The sequence below is a fragment of the Meriones unguiculatus genome, chromosome 14 (genome assembly GCF_030254825.1).
Source record: "Meriones unguiculatus strain TT.TT164.6M chromosome 14, Bangor_MerUng_6.1, whole genome shotgun sequence".
Lineage (NCBI taxonomy): Eukaryota > Metazoa > Chordata > Mammalia > Rodentia > Muridae > Meriones > Meriones unguiculatus.
In genome coordinates this window covers 78562038-78579093 of record NC_083361.1, presented here as the reverse complement: position 1 = coordinate 78579093, position 17056 = coordinate 78562038, and the positions used below count along the sequence as shown (strand labels likewise).

The following is a 17056-nucleotide window of genomic DNA, read 5'->3' as shown; positions in this document are numbered from 1 at the left end:
GCTTATTAAAACCTAACACTTAAAACATTTTCTCCTTCTCAAAATCACAAAGGTTCTATAATATAGTGGGAAAAGAGAAGAATTAGCATCTCAAATCTCATTATCCGTAACAAAAGGAAGACTGAGGAATGGATTTTGTCACATGATAATGTCTGTTTCTTAGGCTCATTCTAATTCCAAAGGGAATCATTTTAGGAGCTAATTTGTCTGCATTTTCTCATACCGATTTTCAGAATAAACACCAGAAGCATATTGATATTTTTATATGTTGTTTTATATGGTGTTTATCACTGCTGTGATATTTCCCTGTACATGTGAATAGATTTGTGTCTATGTTCTCTGATTTAATCTGTGTTCCACTTTATTCCAGTGGACCATCTAGGAGCAAAGGAAAAGTTTTTCTTCTCCTTTCCACATTGCATGACCTAAATGCAGCACCACTCAAAGAAAGCTCCCACGGAATCAGACATTAGCAGCCTGATATTTTCCTGATTACATGTGATCAGGAAGAAGCAGAAGACCATGGGCTTGGCAGAAGCATGGATAGCTGGAGCCAGCTTCTCACCATCGGTAGCACTGCAGAGCAACTTGCAACTTGAGTTAGTAATATATACAAGGACATACAATTTATAATTAACCTTGGTTTGCAAATGGAAAAAAAAAAGCATGTTTCCTTTAGCTCTCTAGCAAATTTGAATAGGAGACAATTAACCACCATTCAAGTAATTTTCTTAAAAAAAAAAAAGGCAGGGGATACATGTACTCAAGTGCATGCATTGAGCATGCTAAGTACAAACTCCATCACTGAACTATGGTTTTGTTTTAATCCCAGGTGTAGGACTGATTCAGATGGTCCACAGCTGCAGACTATTTGCTTCATGCAGGCACTGAAAGGAGTTCTTTGCCAGCTGTATAGTTTAAATCTGAGGATTCTGGAGATCGAATAAGTGCCAAAGCCCAGAGTACGTGGTACAAGGGGAAAGAACAAGGCTGCTGTTGTGTCCCCCTTGCTTCTCCTGGTTGCTATTATGAGACAAGAAGTTGGAGATTTCCTGAAATAAGGATTGGACTGGCTTTAAGGAACCCAATGACCCTAACCAGCAGGAAGCACCTAAGAGAACTGTGACCTCTCCCACTCACCCTTTCTCTCTCCTACCTGGTGTTGGGGTGTTGGAATGGATTGGGGTGGAGTAGGGAGGAAAAGATAGAAGAAATGTAAATAAAAATTTTTAAAGTACACCAACAGAGCCACACCCCTGTCAGTAGTAATCTTTAAGAATTTTTTTCCTCCTATTGTGTGTTTATGTATGTGTGTGTGTGCATCCATATGTGGGAGCCAGAGAACAACCTCAGATGTCATTCCTCAAAACCTATCCACTTTATTTTGAGACAAGGTCTTTCAGTGGCCTAGAGTTAGGCAAACAAGCAGGGCTGCCTAGCCAGCAAGGCCAAGGGCTCCCCTGTCTCCACCTCCCCAGGGCTGGAATGACAAGTGTAGGCTACCATACTCCGGTTGTTTGTTGTTTTGGTTGACTGGTTGATTTGTTTGTTTTGTTTTTTAATGTGGGTTCCAGGGATCAAACTCCAGTCCTCATGCTTTCAAGGCAAGCACTTAACTGAGATATCTCCCCCCCCCTTTTTTTTAACACATTTTTCTTAATTTTTTTTTCTTTCCCTTTTTAGAGCCATGTCTATATAACAAAAACAAACAAACAACAGGGAATTCATTTGTTACCTTATGAATTTATTTGTAGGTAAGCTGGAAGAAGGATCAAAATAAACTTCTAGCTACAACTTGAAGACTACTAAAATGAACACAATGAAAACAGACCTAACTTGCTCATCAAGAAGATACAGACACTTGAGACATAAATTTATGTAACTATCACCGTCCCCCATCCATGCAGCTCTTCCTTATTTTGATATATATTGAAGTGGACAAGAGGAAAGGCAAAAGATACAGATTAACAAGATCTATGCAGACAATATGCAAAGTATTGTCTTTGTGCCATACAGTGTACCATGGAAGAACATGGATGTTGTCAAGATAATGGTCTAGTTTTTTGTTGTTGTTGTTTTTTAATGATTAAAAAGTTAGGTATGGCAGCACATACCTATAATCCAACCTGTGTTGGATGCAGAGGCAGGTGGATCACAGTTTGAAGCTATCTGTGCTATGCACTGAGAACCCATCTTAAGAAGAAAGAGGCGGGGCATTAATAGGATAGAAAACAAATACAATAAAGCAAGAATAAGATACCTGCCACCATAAAAGTATAAAGAGCTAACCAGCCATACCCTCCAGATTTTGAAATGACTCCTGCTGTGGCAGTGTCTGTGATTGAGCTTAAGACATGGATGAATGGATAGAACTAATAAAGACAGGAAAGGTTAGCAGAGGGACAACTGAAGGGAACAAGGTGGGCTGAGGACAGAGACAGGAAAGGAGTGAACATGTGTGGAGGACAGACTAGAAACCTGAAAACTGAGCCACAGAGTAAACACCAGTGAATGCTACAGGATTCTGTTCTCCCCCATCCCTCCCTCCGTCTCTGTAGTCCAAGCTGACTTGAACTCTAGACAACCCTCCAGCCTTGGTCTCCCAAGTGCTTGGATTACAGGCATGAGCCACCAATACAAGCTCAGGATAGTGTTTTTAATACAGCAATCAATAAGAAACTATGACACATTCTGATTTAGATTGTTAATGTGACCCAGAGGTATAAAAATAACTTTTATTCGCTTGCTTCTGTTGTCTTGGAGGCTTTCTTCCTCTGTCTGCTAACCTAGACCCAGTCCTTGAAGCTTCTAGCCTCTGTACAATCTAACCTGGGCCTAGAATGTTTTCACACTCTGACACATTGCTTAATAAGCTCACCCTTTCTTGTTCTTACTGAGCTTTGGACTGGCTGGTTCAACTCAGCTGTTCTGGCTCAAACTCCTCTCCCAGCTAACTTACTCAATCTAGCTTTTCTCTCAGCCTCTGAATTGCTCTGCTTGGCCACAAACTAGCTCCAGCAATCTTTTCTAATCTTTTGGCTCCTTCTCATTTTCAGGCTCATTCTGTCTTCATCTGTTTGTTCACTCATTCAATCCCTCTCTGTAAAACTCTTCTGGTAAAACTTCCTCTCTCCTCATTCTGTGTTGCTCCCTTAAGTAGCTTTCCCTTTCCTCTCTGTTTTCATGAGAGCTTGGTATATTCTATTCTGTCAAATCTTCCTCTAATTCATTACATTTCTGCCACTCAATTAGACATCACTTTCAAACATTGGTGCTTTTGAAAGGGTTAGACTAACTTTGTAACCTATATGTCTTCTAAAGCCTATAGTTTTGAGTTTTAGGTCCAGGTTAAGCTAAAGCCTCTTAGTACCTTTCCAGAGAGTGAAGGAATGTGACCCTATCTGTGAGGACAGATATAAAAAAAAGGGCAAGCAAGCAATGACCTTCACTCAGCAAAAGGACCAGACCCCTGTCCTTGAGATAGCGTTTTTTAGCAACGAACCTAGACTTCTTCTGAGTAGCTTTTGACCTCCAGCCAAAAGTCTGTAGCCCCTAATCTTCAAGAATGAGCTAACCACCCCCACCTTAAATTGCAGCTGCATCCACACTTGGCAGCACTGGCCAACCTTGAGCACCTAAGACTAACCAATTATCTTACTTTATAACTTCCTCATCCAATCCTAAATTGCCAAAACTGCAACTTCAAATTTCCCGCAATTTTTCTTTTAAAAACCTTACGGCCTTTGTCTTCCAGCGCCACTCTTTGCTGACCAGCAGGGGTGACCCCGTTGTACAATGGTTAATAATAAACCTCTTGCTTTTGCAACGAGTCTTGGTCTGGGGGAGTTTCTGGGAAGGGAGCGATTGAACTCCTGAGCTGTGAGACCCCAGGTCTTACCCTTTCTTCTACAAACTAATTTTACCTTCATTGTTTGGGATTAAAGGTATGTACACCTGGACCCAAGCTTTTCTTTTCCTGAAGCTTGCTCTATACCAGGCTGACCTTGACCTCAGATCTGCTTGCCTCTGTCTCCTGGGTTAAAGATGTGTTTGTATTCTAGCCAGATCACACAGACCTAGAAAGTCTTTGGATGTAATCTCATGCCGAAACAGCTATGTTCTGAATTTAAAATCCTATACACATGAGAATAGTGGAGAGAGATCTACAAAGCAACCAACTGCTCTTCTCTCCCAAAAGTTAGGGTGTCACAATAATGGAGTTACAACTACAGTAGGAGTACACAAATGAAAATAATAGACTACAGATGGAATCCACTCAAACATTATAAGCAGAAAGATCACAAGAGAAGAGCCCAAACTAACTGACACTTCAGGCTTTAAGGTCTTCCTTTTGCTCAGAGTCCTTTCCTCAGAGAAACTGTCCTCACACACAGGCACACATGGTTGTACTTAGCTTTCCCAACTGCTGGGCTCCATACACACAGAGAAACACATTGATACACCGACACACATCACACCCCTTCTGCCTATTTCTTTCAAGAACTTACAAGTTGTAATCTTTTTTATTATTTTGTATGTATACATGTTTTGCCTTTGTGCATGTATGTGCAACACATGTGTGAAGGACCTTTGGAGGCCAGAAGAGGGCCTTGGATCCCTGAGACTGGTGGTTGCATGGTTGTGAGCAGCCATGTGGATGCTGGGGATTGAGCTCAGTGCTCTTAACCACTGAGCCATTGTTCCAGTCCCACAGCTGCAATCTTCTTCATGTTTATTTGCTTGTTATATTTTTATTGCCAAGGCAGAAAATGAGCTCCTTGGGAGAAGTCAAACTGCTGTCTCCAAAACCATGTTTGAGTATATGTTTTATTAAATGTAATAATTGGCCTGCAGAGAGAAAGTCAGACCAAGTTATCCAACCAGATGAGACTACTTCTTCGTCAGACATACAAGTAACATCACATAGAAATATCAGGAGGCAGACTTGGACAGGGATTAAAATAGCTAATACTCTGTGGTTGTTTCCCCATGAATAAATCAAGAGATATGAGCACCAGGATGTCACCAATAAAGTAATTTTAAGAGTAAATAAGTTAATATATATAAACTGCTTGCAACACTGTCTGGCACATAGGACAAGCTCAAAGGATTTTCTACTGGGATTATTCCGGGGTGGGAAGAAAGGGGCATGGAGATGAGAAGCAGGAAATGGAGATGGGCAGGGAGGAGTCCAGGTAAGAGATTTGGGAAGTCCCAGGAAACTGTGGGAGTAAATGTGTGAGCGTCTTCCTGCCGCAGCCAGAGGGACTAAGAGCAAAAAGATGGCAGAAATCGAAGGGTTGGAGCCAGGGCTGACTTCTGTGATTTTTAACTCCCTTCTGGACATCCTCAAATTCATCTTGGAAATCTTTCTTTCCATTCCCCGCCCCCACACCTCTTATAGTCAATAGAAATGAGGTACAAAATGACACTTTTTTTTTTCTTTCTTCTTGATCCTTATTGAAGCTGTAAACAGAAGGATGTAAAATACTAAATAAAGATACAAAGCAGTCATGGATGCACAGTAAAGGAAAACCAAGTGTAGCTAAGTCTACTTGACCAATGCCATGCTACTGATGGTCCTCAGAAAGTCCAGGCTTAGGCTCCCATGCTATATCACAAACTGCCTGTCAAGCAAAACAAAGCAATTTTTATTATACTTTTGAAAACAGATTATAAAACCATCCAGGCTCATTATAATTTGAAAAAATATAGATAAGTAGAAAGTACAAAATGATTTTAGCTATTGCTGATTTTTCCACCACTGCTAAAATTTCTCTTCCCTCTCGGGACAGTTAGAAACATAGTTGCAAACATACTGGACCCTCTCAAGTAATGTTGTGTCTCTCTCAATATTATCCCAACACTGCTCCTTTGTTGGAGTGGGTATGCTCTTTGCTTCTAAGTCTCCCTTCTTCCTCCCCAACTCCTGCCGTAAAATGTCATCAAGCTAGCAAGCCTGCCAGCCCTCTTATGCAATCACCAGTGACCCTGCTTATTTCTCCTCTTCCGATAATTTCATCTTGCTTACCACCATTCCACATTAATCTTTGAAGTTATTTTATCTTGTTGCATTTTATTCCATTTTCCAATAATTTTGTCTTCCACTAATCACGATCCCTTCTTCAAATCCTAGGTCTTGTCATTCACAGTAACACCAATCTTGTGGTACTATGAATGTCAGGCATTCCACTTTCTTCTTTAAGGTCTACTACTTCCCTAAATCCTTCAGCCTCACCACTGCACTTAACCCCACCCAGCTCACTAACTACCCTGCTTCCACGGTTTAAATCTCGTGGTCAATGACTGTAATCATGCCCTTGAAATGTTCTTCTATGACTATGTCCCACCTGGTTGCTGGGCTTGCCTAGGATTAAGCGATCCCCCTGCCTCTGCCTCCCAAGTAACAGAAAATGGAAACACACTTCACCATATCCAGCTAAGATGAGCATCTAAAGCAAACATATTCACTGACTCCTCTGCTGACTACAGACAAGCTATAAAGTCACTTACTTAAAGATTCAAAGTCACTTACTTAATCTTACTTAAGGATTCAAATATGCTTCCTGCTCCACCTTTCTTCTGAACTACTGATTCAAAGAGCACATCTAGGAGCAAGTTCTTCGTGTCCTCCTATACTTACTCCTCCCAAAGCCTTCTCCATCTTGGTAGGTGACAATTTCATTTTCCAATCTTCCAAAATGTTCAGGTCAAGAAACCATCCTCAACTTCTATTTATTTCTCTCCCCACATCTAACTTGTCAACTATACATCTTAACTGTATCGTCAAAGAAATCCCTGAACTTGAGCACTTTTCACACTTCCACTACTACTCTAATTCAAGTCAACACTGCAACCTGAATGTCCCCCACCCCCAGTGGCCTACTCTTCCTGCTCCACCCAGTTCCCCTCCATAGTCCATTCTTAGTACAACAGTCAGATTGTGTCTGTTAACAGTCAGAATGTCACTCTTCTGCTACCAACACTCAAAAGGTTTCTCATCTAGTTCTTAATACTCAGTAAAGACTTACAAGTCAAGATTCCCATGTAGTTTGTCCTCTTTTTCTATCTTGCTACCCTGTCCCCTACTTCTCCTCCCCCTGCACATATACCCTAGCTATACTTATTTCTGAGTTTGTATACTTGATCATCCCTGGGCCTAGAATACTGTACAGAAAGTTCTTCCCCCAGTCACTACAATAGTGTCTAGAATAAAGCAGGCAAAACCAATAAATAATAGATGAATTTGATGATACATAGTTTGCCCCCTCTATGAATTCATGTACTGGGAATTTGACAGAAGCAAAGGCATTGGGAGGTGGTGAAATTTCTAAGGGTGGAGCCTAGTGAGAAGTAATTAGATCACTGGAAGTCACTCCTGTCTATGGAATTAACTAATGAGTTTTCCTTAGACTTGTTATAAAAGAATAAGCTATCCTGTCTGTATTGTCTGGTTCCCCATCTTGTTAGCTCTTATTAGCTCCTGCCATGATATGAAGCAGCCACCAGAGTCAGTACCATACTGCTTCTTAAACTGTCATACTCAATACTGCTCTATTACTTATAAAGCACTCACTTCCAGATACTTTGTTATTGCAATGGGAAATGCATTAATGCAACACTGTACACTCATTTTTCTATTTCCTTTATCATTAGTACATATACATTTTCCTACATTGTCAGATGGACTTCAAGACCATAATTTTTTTCATAACTTTTAAGAGTTCATAAGAGCAGATGGTGGTACACACCTTTAATCCCAGCACTCTCTATGAGCTTGAGGCCAGGCTCATCTACAGAGCGAGCTCCAAGACAAAACAAAAACAAAAACAAAAAAAGTTGATAAAATCCTATTTTATAAATACACCACAAACTTGTTAGTTTCAGCTTGAAAAAATAGTTGGCTTACAAATGAGATAAACTAGATGTGTCTTCCTTTGATTTTTCTAAATTCCAATAGTCTCACTTCTAAAATGGGCAACAACCTTACAAGATTGTTATAGAGGCTAAACAATAATATGAGAAATAAACACAGGTTCACTAGATTTTCATAATTATTACTTAGGACACATAGGTATCATAGTATCATAGGTATCATAATGTCAAAGAAAGACCAGAGCTATTGAAGCAACAGATTAAAAAGTGGCACAATTATTTTTCTTTAATAACTTGATTGAGGCAATTTCTATAACTTCAATTAAATCCTCCATTTCAAGAAAAAGTTGTAATAATTCCAATTAGACAGGAAAGACTAAACATGAAGCTCAGTGATTATTTGTATGTGTGTCTCTGAGTAGGTGCCCACTGAGGCTTGAAGCATCAGATCATCCTGGACCCAGCACCAGAGGCAGTTATAAGCATTTTACATGGACACTAAGAACCAAACTCCAGTACTCTCTGCAAAGGCAGTATTCACTTCTGAGTCATCTGTCTGGTCCCTAAAATTTCCTTTTTGATGAGCAACTGCCAAGCAATAAAAGTTTATATAAATATCTAATTTTTTATCTATTGAAAAGGATAGGCAAACTAATTTTTAATTACTAAGTGGACACAGAAGTTCCTGTTTATCATAGGTTTACTATGTACACCTATCAGGTCAGTGAGCAGTCTGTTTAGTGAAACACTAAACCGAACCCGCTTCAGGCAAGCCACAGCCACATGAGTGCCAACAAAAGTACAATTTTTCAGTGTTTTTTTTTCCTTAATTTTCCTCAGATACAAATCTGAGTAGGCACAAATGGAATGGTCAACAAGTACAATTTGCGAATCTAGAATGTAATCATCTTCACTTCTCTAGAAACTTCCCCTGAACCCCACCCCCATTCCTGCCATATGAGAGATATGGCAAGTGTTCCGTTTGTGGGCTGCAGGGTGAGTAAATGACTATTTGAGTACAGTAGTCATGAGCGTCTCCACTTCACGGCACTCTGAAACGTCTTTGTCTACGCACTCTGTGGTTCCTCCGTGCAGTCGACTAATCAGCACAAGCCAAGGATCCGTCAAAGAAAGTGATCTGTGTCGTTTTCAGTTAGGAGCATTTGTTTGACTTTCCATGTTTCTTTTTTATACTTTTTAGTAATCACAAAAACATACGTGAAAGGAAGGCTCAGTCAGCCCTTGGGTACTCCATTGGAAATACAGCAAGAGGGATACATTTTTCTATAGCAGCACAACCTGATGCATCCTGACAGGTATTACAAAATAAGAGAGTGGCAGCTTTTTTAGAAGTAGAAACTCACTGGAGTTTTTCCAAAAACAAATGTTGAAAATACATGGTACAACTCAGTTGTAGAGGACACAAGGTCCTTAGGCTCACAGATAAGCAGGATAGTTAAAACACACAGGGCTATCTCTTCAAAAGAAGATGTGTATCTTTTCTACCCAGAAAGCTGGGAATGGATATAATTAATAGCCTGGTGATCTGTGCTATCTGTAGGGCTAGACCACACCTAGCTCCCTCATACTATTGTGTTTGTTATCCCAGACTTTTCCTCTCTAGATCTTTATCTTGAGCATTGCTTCTCAGTCAATACAACCCATCCACATGGGAGATGTCACCTGTACTTTACAACAGCCTGGGTGACCTCTGTGCTCTCTGCAGGTCCAGGCCACTCCTCACTCCCAGACTACTATGTTTATCTCAGTCATTCTCTGTAGACCCTAGTCTTGAGCATTGTTTCTGAGACAACAAACCCATCTTTATAAAAGAGGCCATATGTACTTTGTAAAGAGTTCCAACATAAACATGTCTTACGCTTTGTTGTACACACAGGACTGAGTTAATTATCGCCAGGAAACTTTTCCAAAATCATGCTGTGCTTAAATACACCTAAAATAAACTGTCCAGCATCAGACTAGAAGTTTGAACCAACAAAAGCAAATTAAGTTGTATTGAGCCAGATTTCCTTCTTGCCTCACAAGGATCATTACTCTGCTGGCCCTGGTGTTTGCAGAGACCCCAACATTCAGTCATGTGACTTTTTTGTATGAGTACTCTTCCCTATAAAGTAGGATAACAGTGCCTGCTTCATAGGATGGCTATCAAGATTAAATAAGTAAATGTTTACTAAGTATTTACCATGTTACCTAAAACACATAAAGCTTTCAGTAAGTAATAGGTTCTTAATTACAAACATATTAGAAATATGCTTTTTGTTTCATTTTACTCTTCTGATGCTTCACTTTAACCTATGGACAATTTTTTTTCATTTCAAAATTTCTTACCAAGATGTACTATGTAATTCAAGTATCTTCCTCTAATCTCAGGAAGGAGTCTGAGTGGGGAGGATCTCAAATTCAAAGTCAGTATATGCTCTGCAGCAGGACTTGATCTCAAAGTAGGGGGAGGCAGATCTACCTACCATGTAGTAGCCCTGTGTAAGGCATTAGAAGTGAAGACAAATAAGACATACTCTAAGGACTCTTCCTTATTGATGTTCTTCTCTAATCTTCCTATAACCAAACAAATTGAAGTCACAAATATACAATAGTAGAAGTGGCAAATGTTAGTTGAAATGTACTTTGTAGTTGTGCTTAGACCTTGTTCAAAGTCAAGATGGAAATACTGCATAGGACCAATTCACCAAAGGCAATTAATGTTATGGTAAATCCCAGAACCTGCACCATACTGCTGCTCCTAATTCAGAGCACACAGACTAGAGACACACGGCAAACAGAATTAAAGGTGCATCAGAGATGCGCACAGCCAACCTTATTCTAAATATTAGTACAAGATAACTGAGAAAGTTAAGCAACTGGCCAAGATCATATCACAAGTTAGTAGAAGGGCTGATTCTAGAACATACACTGAAGTGTTCTGTGTCTAAATCCCATACAGCACAAAATGTGCTAAGAGTAAAAACCCTAGAGTTAAATTATATTTAGTTACATTTTAACATTAGCTGATAAAACACATATCTACTACAAAGAATTATTATTTTAGCAGTGTTATTAACAAAAGGTCAATCCAACTACATCTATTACCAAATTTCCCCTCTACCTTTTTCCAAAACTCAAAATAATACAAAAAAACTGAAAAGTTTGATATTCTTTTACAAGTCTACATGAGAGAAAATATAAAACATTGATTCCTGTGTTACAAGTCTATTAACTTATAAAAGATTTTAAAATAAAACGTAATGTAAAAAGTTTAAATAAATTTTCACTTTTTTCCAGAATAACAATTGTAGCCATAAGGAATTATTAAATATATTATTCTGAATGGAGAAAAGTAAAGCATTAATCAACAGAAAGATAAAAATAATTGTTGCTTTGCATTTACTGACTGCCCAGTGATATGCACTGTGATAAGCCCTTTGCACGTATCACCATGCTTCATGACAAACCTGTGAGATGTGTAGTATAATTATCACCAATTTTGCTGTGTATCAGGAGCTACTTCTAAGTAACTCATCAATTTACTCAGATAGAGCAAGAACAGACTGCCTTCTCAAAGCTGTTTGTCTCTCGTGCCTATGTTCTTAATTAACCTTATTTAACTTCTACCAAGTTCCCCACTCTCTGTAATGTAGCTCAAAGTCAATCTATCACACCTAAAAAGGCCAGCTCCATGACCTTCAAGACTCCGTCCAGAAATGATTCCATCATCCAACACAGCAACAGTTAAGAAGTCATACAATATTTGTTTTAGTCCAGGCCTAACGGGAAGGTCATCGACAGAAGCCAATAATGAGGGTAAAGAAGAGGGAAAAGATTATCAGTATCTTCTTCAAAGCAGCTCCTTAAAGCTGAGTTTTAGTGGACATCAGACCAATGGAGCAAATGTTAAGAAGAGGAACTCCAAAGAGGAAGAGAAAGCAGAACTGAAAGGTTGTACATATAACAAAATACCCCAGCCCAGTGCTGTGCTCACCCCACAACTAAGGAAGGAGCTTGCAGGAGCCAGTGGCCACAAAGTCCACATAGGAACAAGCACAGACTAAGAGAAGCACTGAGCAGAAGTTAGGAGAAATAGCTGGAAATAGAAATAGTTAGGAGAAAATGACCAGCATTTTCCAGATGATGCGTAATCATAGTAGTCCCAAGTTAGGCTAATCTGAATTGTATAAGCAGCCCAATGTCTGGGCAACAAAGTAAATAAAGCATTCAAGCTGAAACAAGAAGAGATAAGAAATCCAAAGAGAGATAAAAGCAAAGGTTTAAGAAAGCCCTCTTAGACACAGGCAGAATTAAGAAATCTGGCAAATACAGTACAGGATATCCATACTACAATTCACAGGCCTGAAACTAAATAACAAGGGGGCCCAAGGAAGGATGTTTGAGTCTCACTCAGAAGGGGAAATAGAGTAGACAGTCGAAGTGGTTGAAGAGAGGGAACAGGATAGGAAAGGGAATGTTGAGGGAAACAAGAGTAGGGATCAGATGTAGGGAGAGCCTAGGCAGGAGGACAGAGAGCTTGCAGAGCAAAGAGATACCTTTGGCAGAGGCATCTCTGAGACAAACTAGAGAGCTACTACAGGGTAGGCTTCTAAGACCCCTGGTAGCGGTGGTCATGGAGACTAAAGAGGCCACCCTCTAACCAGACAGGATTCCTAGTGGAAAAAGCAGAACTCCAACCCACCCACGAAAACTTCGATCCAAAAATTACCCTGCCTATAAGATGTGCAGGAATAAAGACAGAGCAGAGACTGAGGGAATATCCAACTAATTCCTGGCCCAACCTGAGATCCATATCAAGGAAAAGAGCCAATCCCTGACACTATTAACTATGCTATGACACTTTGCTATGCTTGTAGACCTGAGCCTAGCATAGCTGTCCTCTGAAAGGCTCCACCCAGCAACTGATCATAACAGATGCTGGGATTCAGCCAAATATTGGGCAGAGTGCGGGAGCCTTGTGGAAGAGTGGGGAGAAGAAAAGAAGGGCCTGAAAGGGTCAAGAACTCCACAAGAAGATCAACGGAGCCAACCAACCCGGGCCCAAAGGGGAATGCGAAAACTGAAGCACAAACCAAGGATCCTGAATGGACTGGACCTAAGCCCCCTACATATATGTACCCAATGGGCAGCTTAGTCTTCATGTGGTTTTCCTAGTAAGGGGATCAGGAGCCTGTTTCTGACAAAGACTGTTACATGCTTTTTGATCACTTCCCCTGGAAGGGCTGTCTTGCCAGGCCACTGAGGAAAAAGTACACTCAGTCCTGATGTGATTTGTGAGGGGGTTAGTTGGTGGGGGAAGGCTCCCCTATCTGAGGGGTAGAGGAGAATAGGAGGAAAAGGGAAGGAGGGTGGGACCAGGAGGACAGGAAGGAGGGAGCTACAATAAAGATATAAAGTGAATATAAGTTAAATTAATTAATTAAATTAAAATAAATAAATAAATAAAAAGAAATCTGGCAAAAAGAAGGTGTTCCTTGTGCTTGGGATCACAGTGACCCTTGATTCCATTCCTATTTAAACAATCGCCTTGCTTGCTAAGACATCTCTTGCCACCTACAGCTAGAAGGACATGTTGTCTTGGAGCTTTGTTCTACATTTATTCTTAATAAAATAAACTTTTATTAACAATGTAAAAGGGGGTGTGGCTAAGACAGTTTAATCAGTTAAGAGCCTGAGTTCTGAATCTCTCCTGGATGCACTCTCTCTAAACACTGGGCATGGCTTTTGCCTATAATCCTAAAGCAAAGCAGACAGGAGAATCTAGAGCTTATTGGCCAGTCAGCCTGAATTCAGTGAGAGATCCTGTCTGAAAAATTAGATGGGAAGAAATTAAAAAGGGAATCCTTTGCAAACATGCACATGTATGCATTTGCACCTGTATACACATGCAGACACCCACACAAACATGTACATATACCACATAAGCCTACAGAAGAAAGTATACATGGGATGGAGGTGTAGATCAGCTGGTGCTTGTCTAACATGCACAAAGCCCTGAGTTTAACTCCCAGCACCACATAAATAAGACATGGTAATAAAAGTGTCTAAAAGTATAAATTCAGTATATGCCTAGAGTATAAAATTTTGCTGAATAAAACCAAACACACTTGCCAACTACCAATATGTAAAAGGAAGGAAGAAAGGAAGAAAGGAAGAAAGAAAGGAAGGAAGGAAGGAAGGAAGGAAGGAAGGAAGGAAGGAAGAAAGAAAGAAAGAGAACTCAAATTATATTTTTAAAAACAATGGAGGGGATTATACAACATCTCAGTAAGAGCACTTGTTGTGCAAGCCTAAGAACCTGAGTTCAGACCCCAGTACCCACATAAAAAGTCATCCATGGCCCCAGACTTGCCTAGGACTAACTGCCTGCCAGGCTTCCAGGTTTAATAAGAGAACATTCCCTTATTCAAGAGAACAAGGCAGAGTGAGAGCACAGGGCACCTGACATCCTCCTCTCTCTTTATATGTGCACTGGTGAGTACAACACACACACACACACACACACACACACACACACAGAAAGAGAGACAGAGAAACAGAGAGGAGACAAAGAAAAATAAAGTAGCATTATTCTATCCCTCCTACCCTTGCATTCCCCCTGATGCATCATTCCCAGAGATTTTAGAGATCATAAATTTCAAAGCTTCTCCCTCTAACTATATTGTTAATAACTGGATGCATTAAAGAGTTAAATATGTAAAAAAGAAACAAAATCCAGTACAAGAATTAAGATTAGAATTCCATAGGGAAAGCCCTGAATTCAATTTTGCTTTACAATAAACAAACAAAAAAAGTGATTATTTTTAAAACCCAAATTAAAGAAAGCAGATAGAAGCAGAACGCCTCGGATGGGGTGGCCTGAGCTGCTGGGAGGAGGAGCTCTTAGGGGTCCCAATACAGCCTTCACTTCAGCTAGCCATAAGCAGCTGGCGCCACAAAAAGGTTTTCCTAGAGAAAGCATAAAATTCAATCGTCCTGACTCCAACTTACAACTTCTCAACTTACAAACGAGGAAACTATAGGAGATTGAAGGAGCTGCCTCAGAAAGACTTCTGCTACCTCTGCTAAAATTAAAATACTTTCTCTTTTTTATAAACTCAAATTCAGGTTTCTAGAGTTATTTAAAAATTAAATTGTTCTGCAACAGTATGTCATCCCTCTCCCAAATTCCTACTCAAACTTCAATCAGTAGCCATGCCTAGATAACTGCCACTTTAGGTCAGCTACTTGCTAGGGGGATGTTAACTGCTTCCTTTAGTCACCACTGCAACCTTCTTCAGTAAATCCAGAAACTTGGCCCAGAAATTGTAACCTGCCCAAAATTACAGTTAGGCTGGAATCCTTGTGTGACTTCTACAGCCAAGATCAGACTCTTGGCACTCTTTCTAAACCCAGTGCCTTGCACAGTCATGCTCCTAGAACTACAGAATTATAAGGGTTTCTTATCATTTCAGAGGACACAGGTACTTTTCCAGTCAGACTTGTCGGGCAATTTCTCATGCTACAGCTGAGTACAAAGGCATTGGAGAAGCCTGTCTTAAAACTGTGAGCTCTAGTTAAAGAACTTGAGACCTGATCCTTGCACTCACCTCAGATACAGATACAGACCTTCAGCTGCTAAAGTAACATTTCAGCTGTTCAGTGAAGCGAATAGACAGGGTGATGCTTTACATTGTAACAGTATTATGTAATGCGTAAATTAGAATTTGTGTTCATAAACCCAGGGGTCAAAGATAGTCTCCATACATTAGAACTCGGGTAGAGAGACCTGGGCTCAAAGTTACTCTCCATACATTTGAATTCAAACCTGGGGTCAAGTTTCCATAATTTGTTTTTGGTCAAGATAAAAAGAAGCTTAGATTGAGGCAGTCTCTGACAGCTGGAGGTGAATTAAGTGTTAAAAATATACGTATCCCAGACATCCAGAACTGTAGGAATAAATTTCTCTTCGTCATTGTTGGGGGACACTGGAATACTGTTACTGATAAGTTTTAAATTGGAGCTTAATGCCACCCTCCAGAAAATCTGAACTAAAACCAAGACAAGCCAGAAGTATTAGTCTGAAATTTGAAGTGGGCGGCGGCGCTCCGTACAGCTGTACCAGTCAAGCAAGGTGCGGGCGGTTGGGACCTGGAATCCCTCCTCCCCAGCCTCCGCTTACCTTCTGTTGGAAGTAAAAAACTGAGTATCTACTGGTTATAGCAGGGTCTGATGTGGGGTTGGTTGGCAAGTGCAGGCTGCCGAGGGTCTTTAACCCAGTCCGGATGGCTGTGGCGGCCCCGAGTGATAGGAAAGGCAGGAGCAGGAGAGCCCGGCAGCCCATGGCTCCGGCTGGCGGCCAAAGAAAGAGGGCCACCGGCAGAAGCGCGCAGACTAAGCCGGGCCCAGCTCCTAGCTCCGCCCGCCGCAGACCAGCTCCTCCCCCGGGAAACCCAAAGCCAGGCAGCTCCTGGCCCTACGGGCATCGCCTCCGCCGCGCTGGTCACTAGGCGTCCCTCTCCTCCCCGCCCACCACCGCTGCGGTCACACTCTGGGTCGGCCTCTATCCCGCAGGGCTTTGCCCCATTCTTATCTCAGGCTCCTGCACCCCACCGCTACTCCAGGCCATGTCACATGCCAGCTTTTACTGTCACCATCCCACTGTCCCCGCAACCTCAGCCGCACCGCGACACCCCCGCTCTGGGAAAATCCTACTCGACGGCACGAGGGGGTGGGGGGCGGAGGGTGGGCCGAGACGAACAGACGGAGAGAGACGGAGGGGGAGGGGGAACGACAGAGCAGACGGAGACAACCAAGGCAAATGACCGACGACCTTCACCAGGCAGGACGGCACACACGTGACCTCTCACTCCACTAGAACAGCAACTTTGCAGACCGAGAATGACGGTCCTCGCTACTTAGGTGGGGAAACAAGCACAGGGACCCGACTCTGGGTCTTTCGGGTAGCGGGCAACGGAGCAAGGTCCGCAGATCGCTCTTGCACTCCTGCAGGCAGTCCCGGCTCTTCGCCTCCAGTTCTCGGGTCACCCCAGCCCCCGCACAACCCGCCCCCTCTTTTCTGCGGCCGCCGGGTCTGCAGTGCAGACGAAGCCGGGGTAAACCCTCTGGCCCCGCCAGGCTGGCGGCGATGGCGGCTCCCTCTCCCACAGCGCCCCCT

General features: G+C 41.6%; 1 protein-coding gene across 1 annotated transcript in view; it reads right to left on the bottom strand.

Moving 5' to 3' along the window:
* The window catches only part of Prcp (prolylcarboxypeptidase), a 52844-nt gene extending 36546 nt beyond the window's left edge, over positions 1-16298 (bottom strand). The window contains exon 1 of the mRNA XM_021658065.2: positions 16061-16298. Within this exon, the coding sequence (XP_021513740.1) occupies positions 16061-16222 (162 nt within the window). The 5' untranslated portion in view covers positions 16223-16298. The remainder of the gene's footprint in view (positions 1-16060) is intronic.
* Positions 16299-17056: the final 758 nt, after the last annotated feature.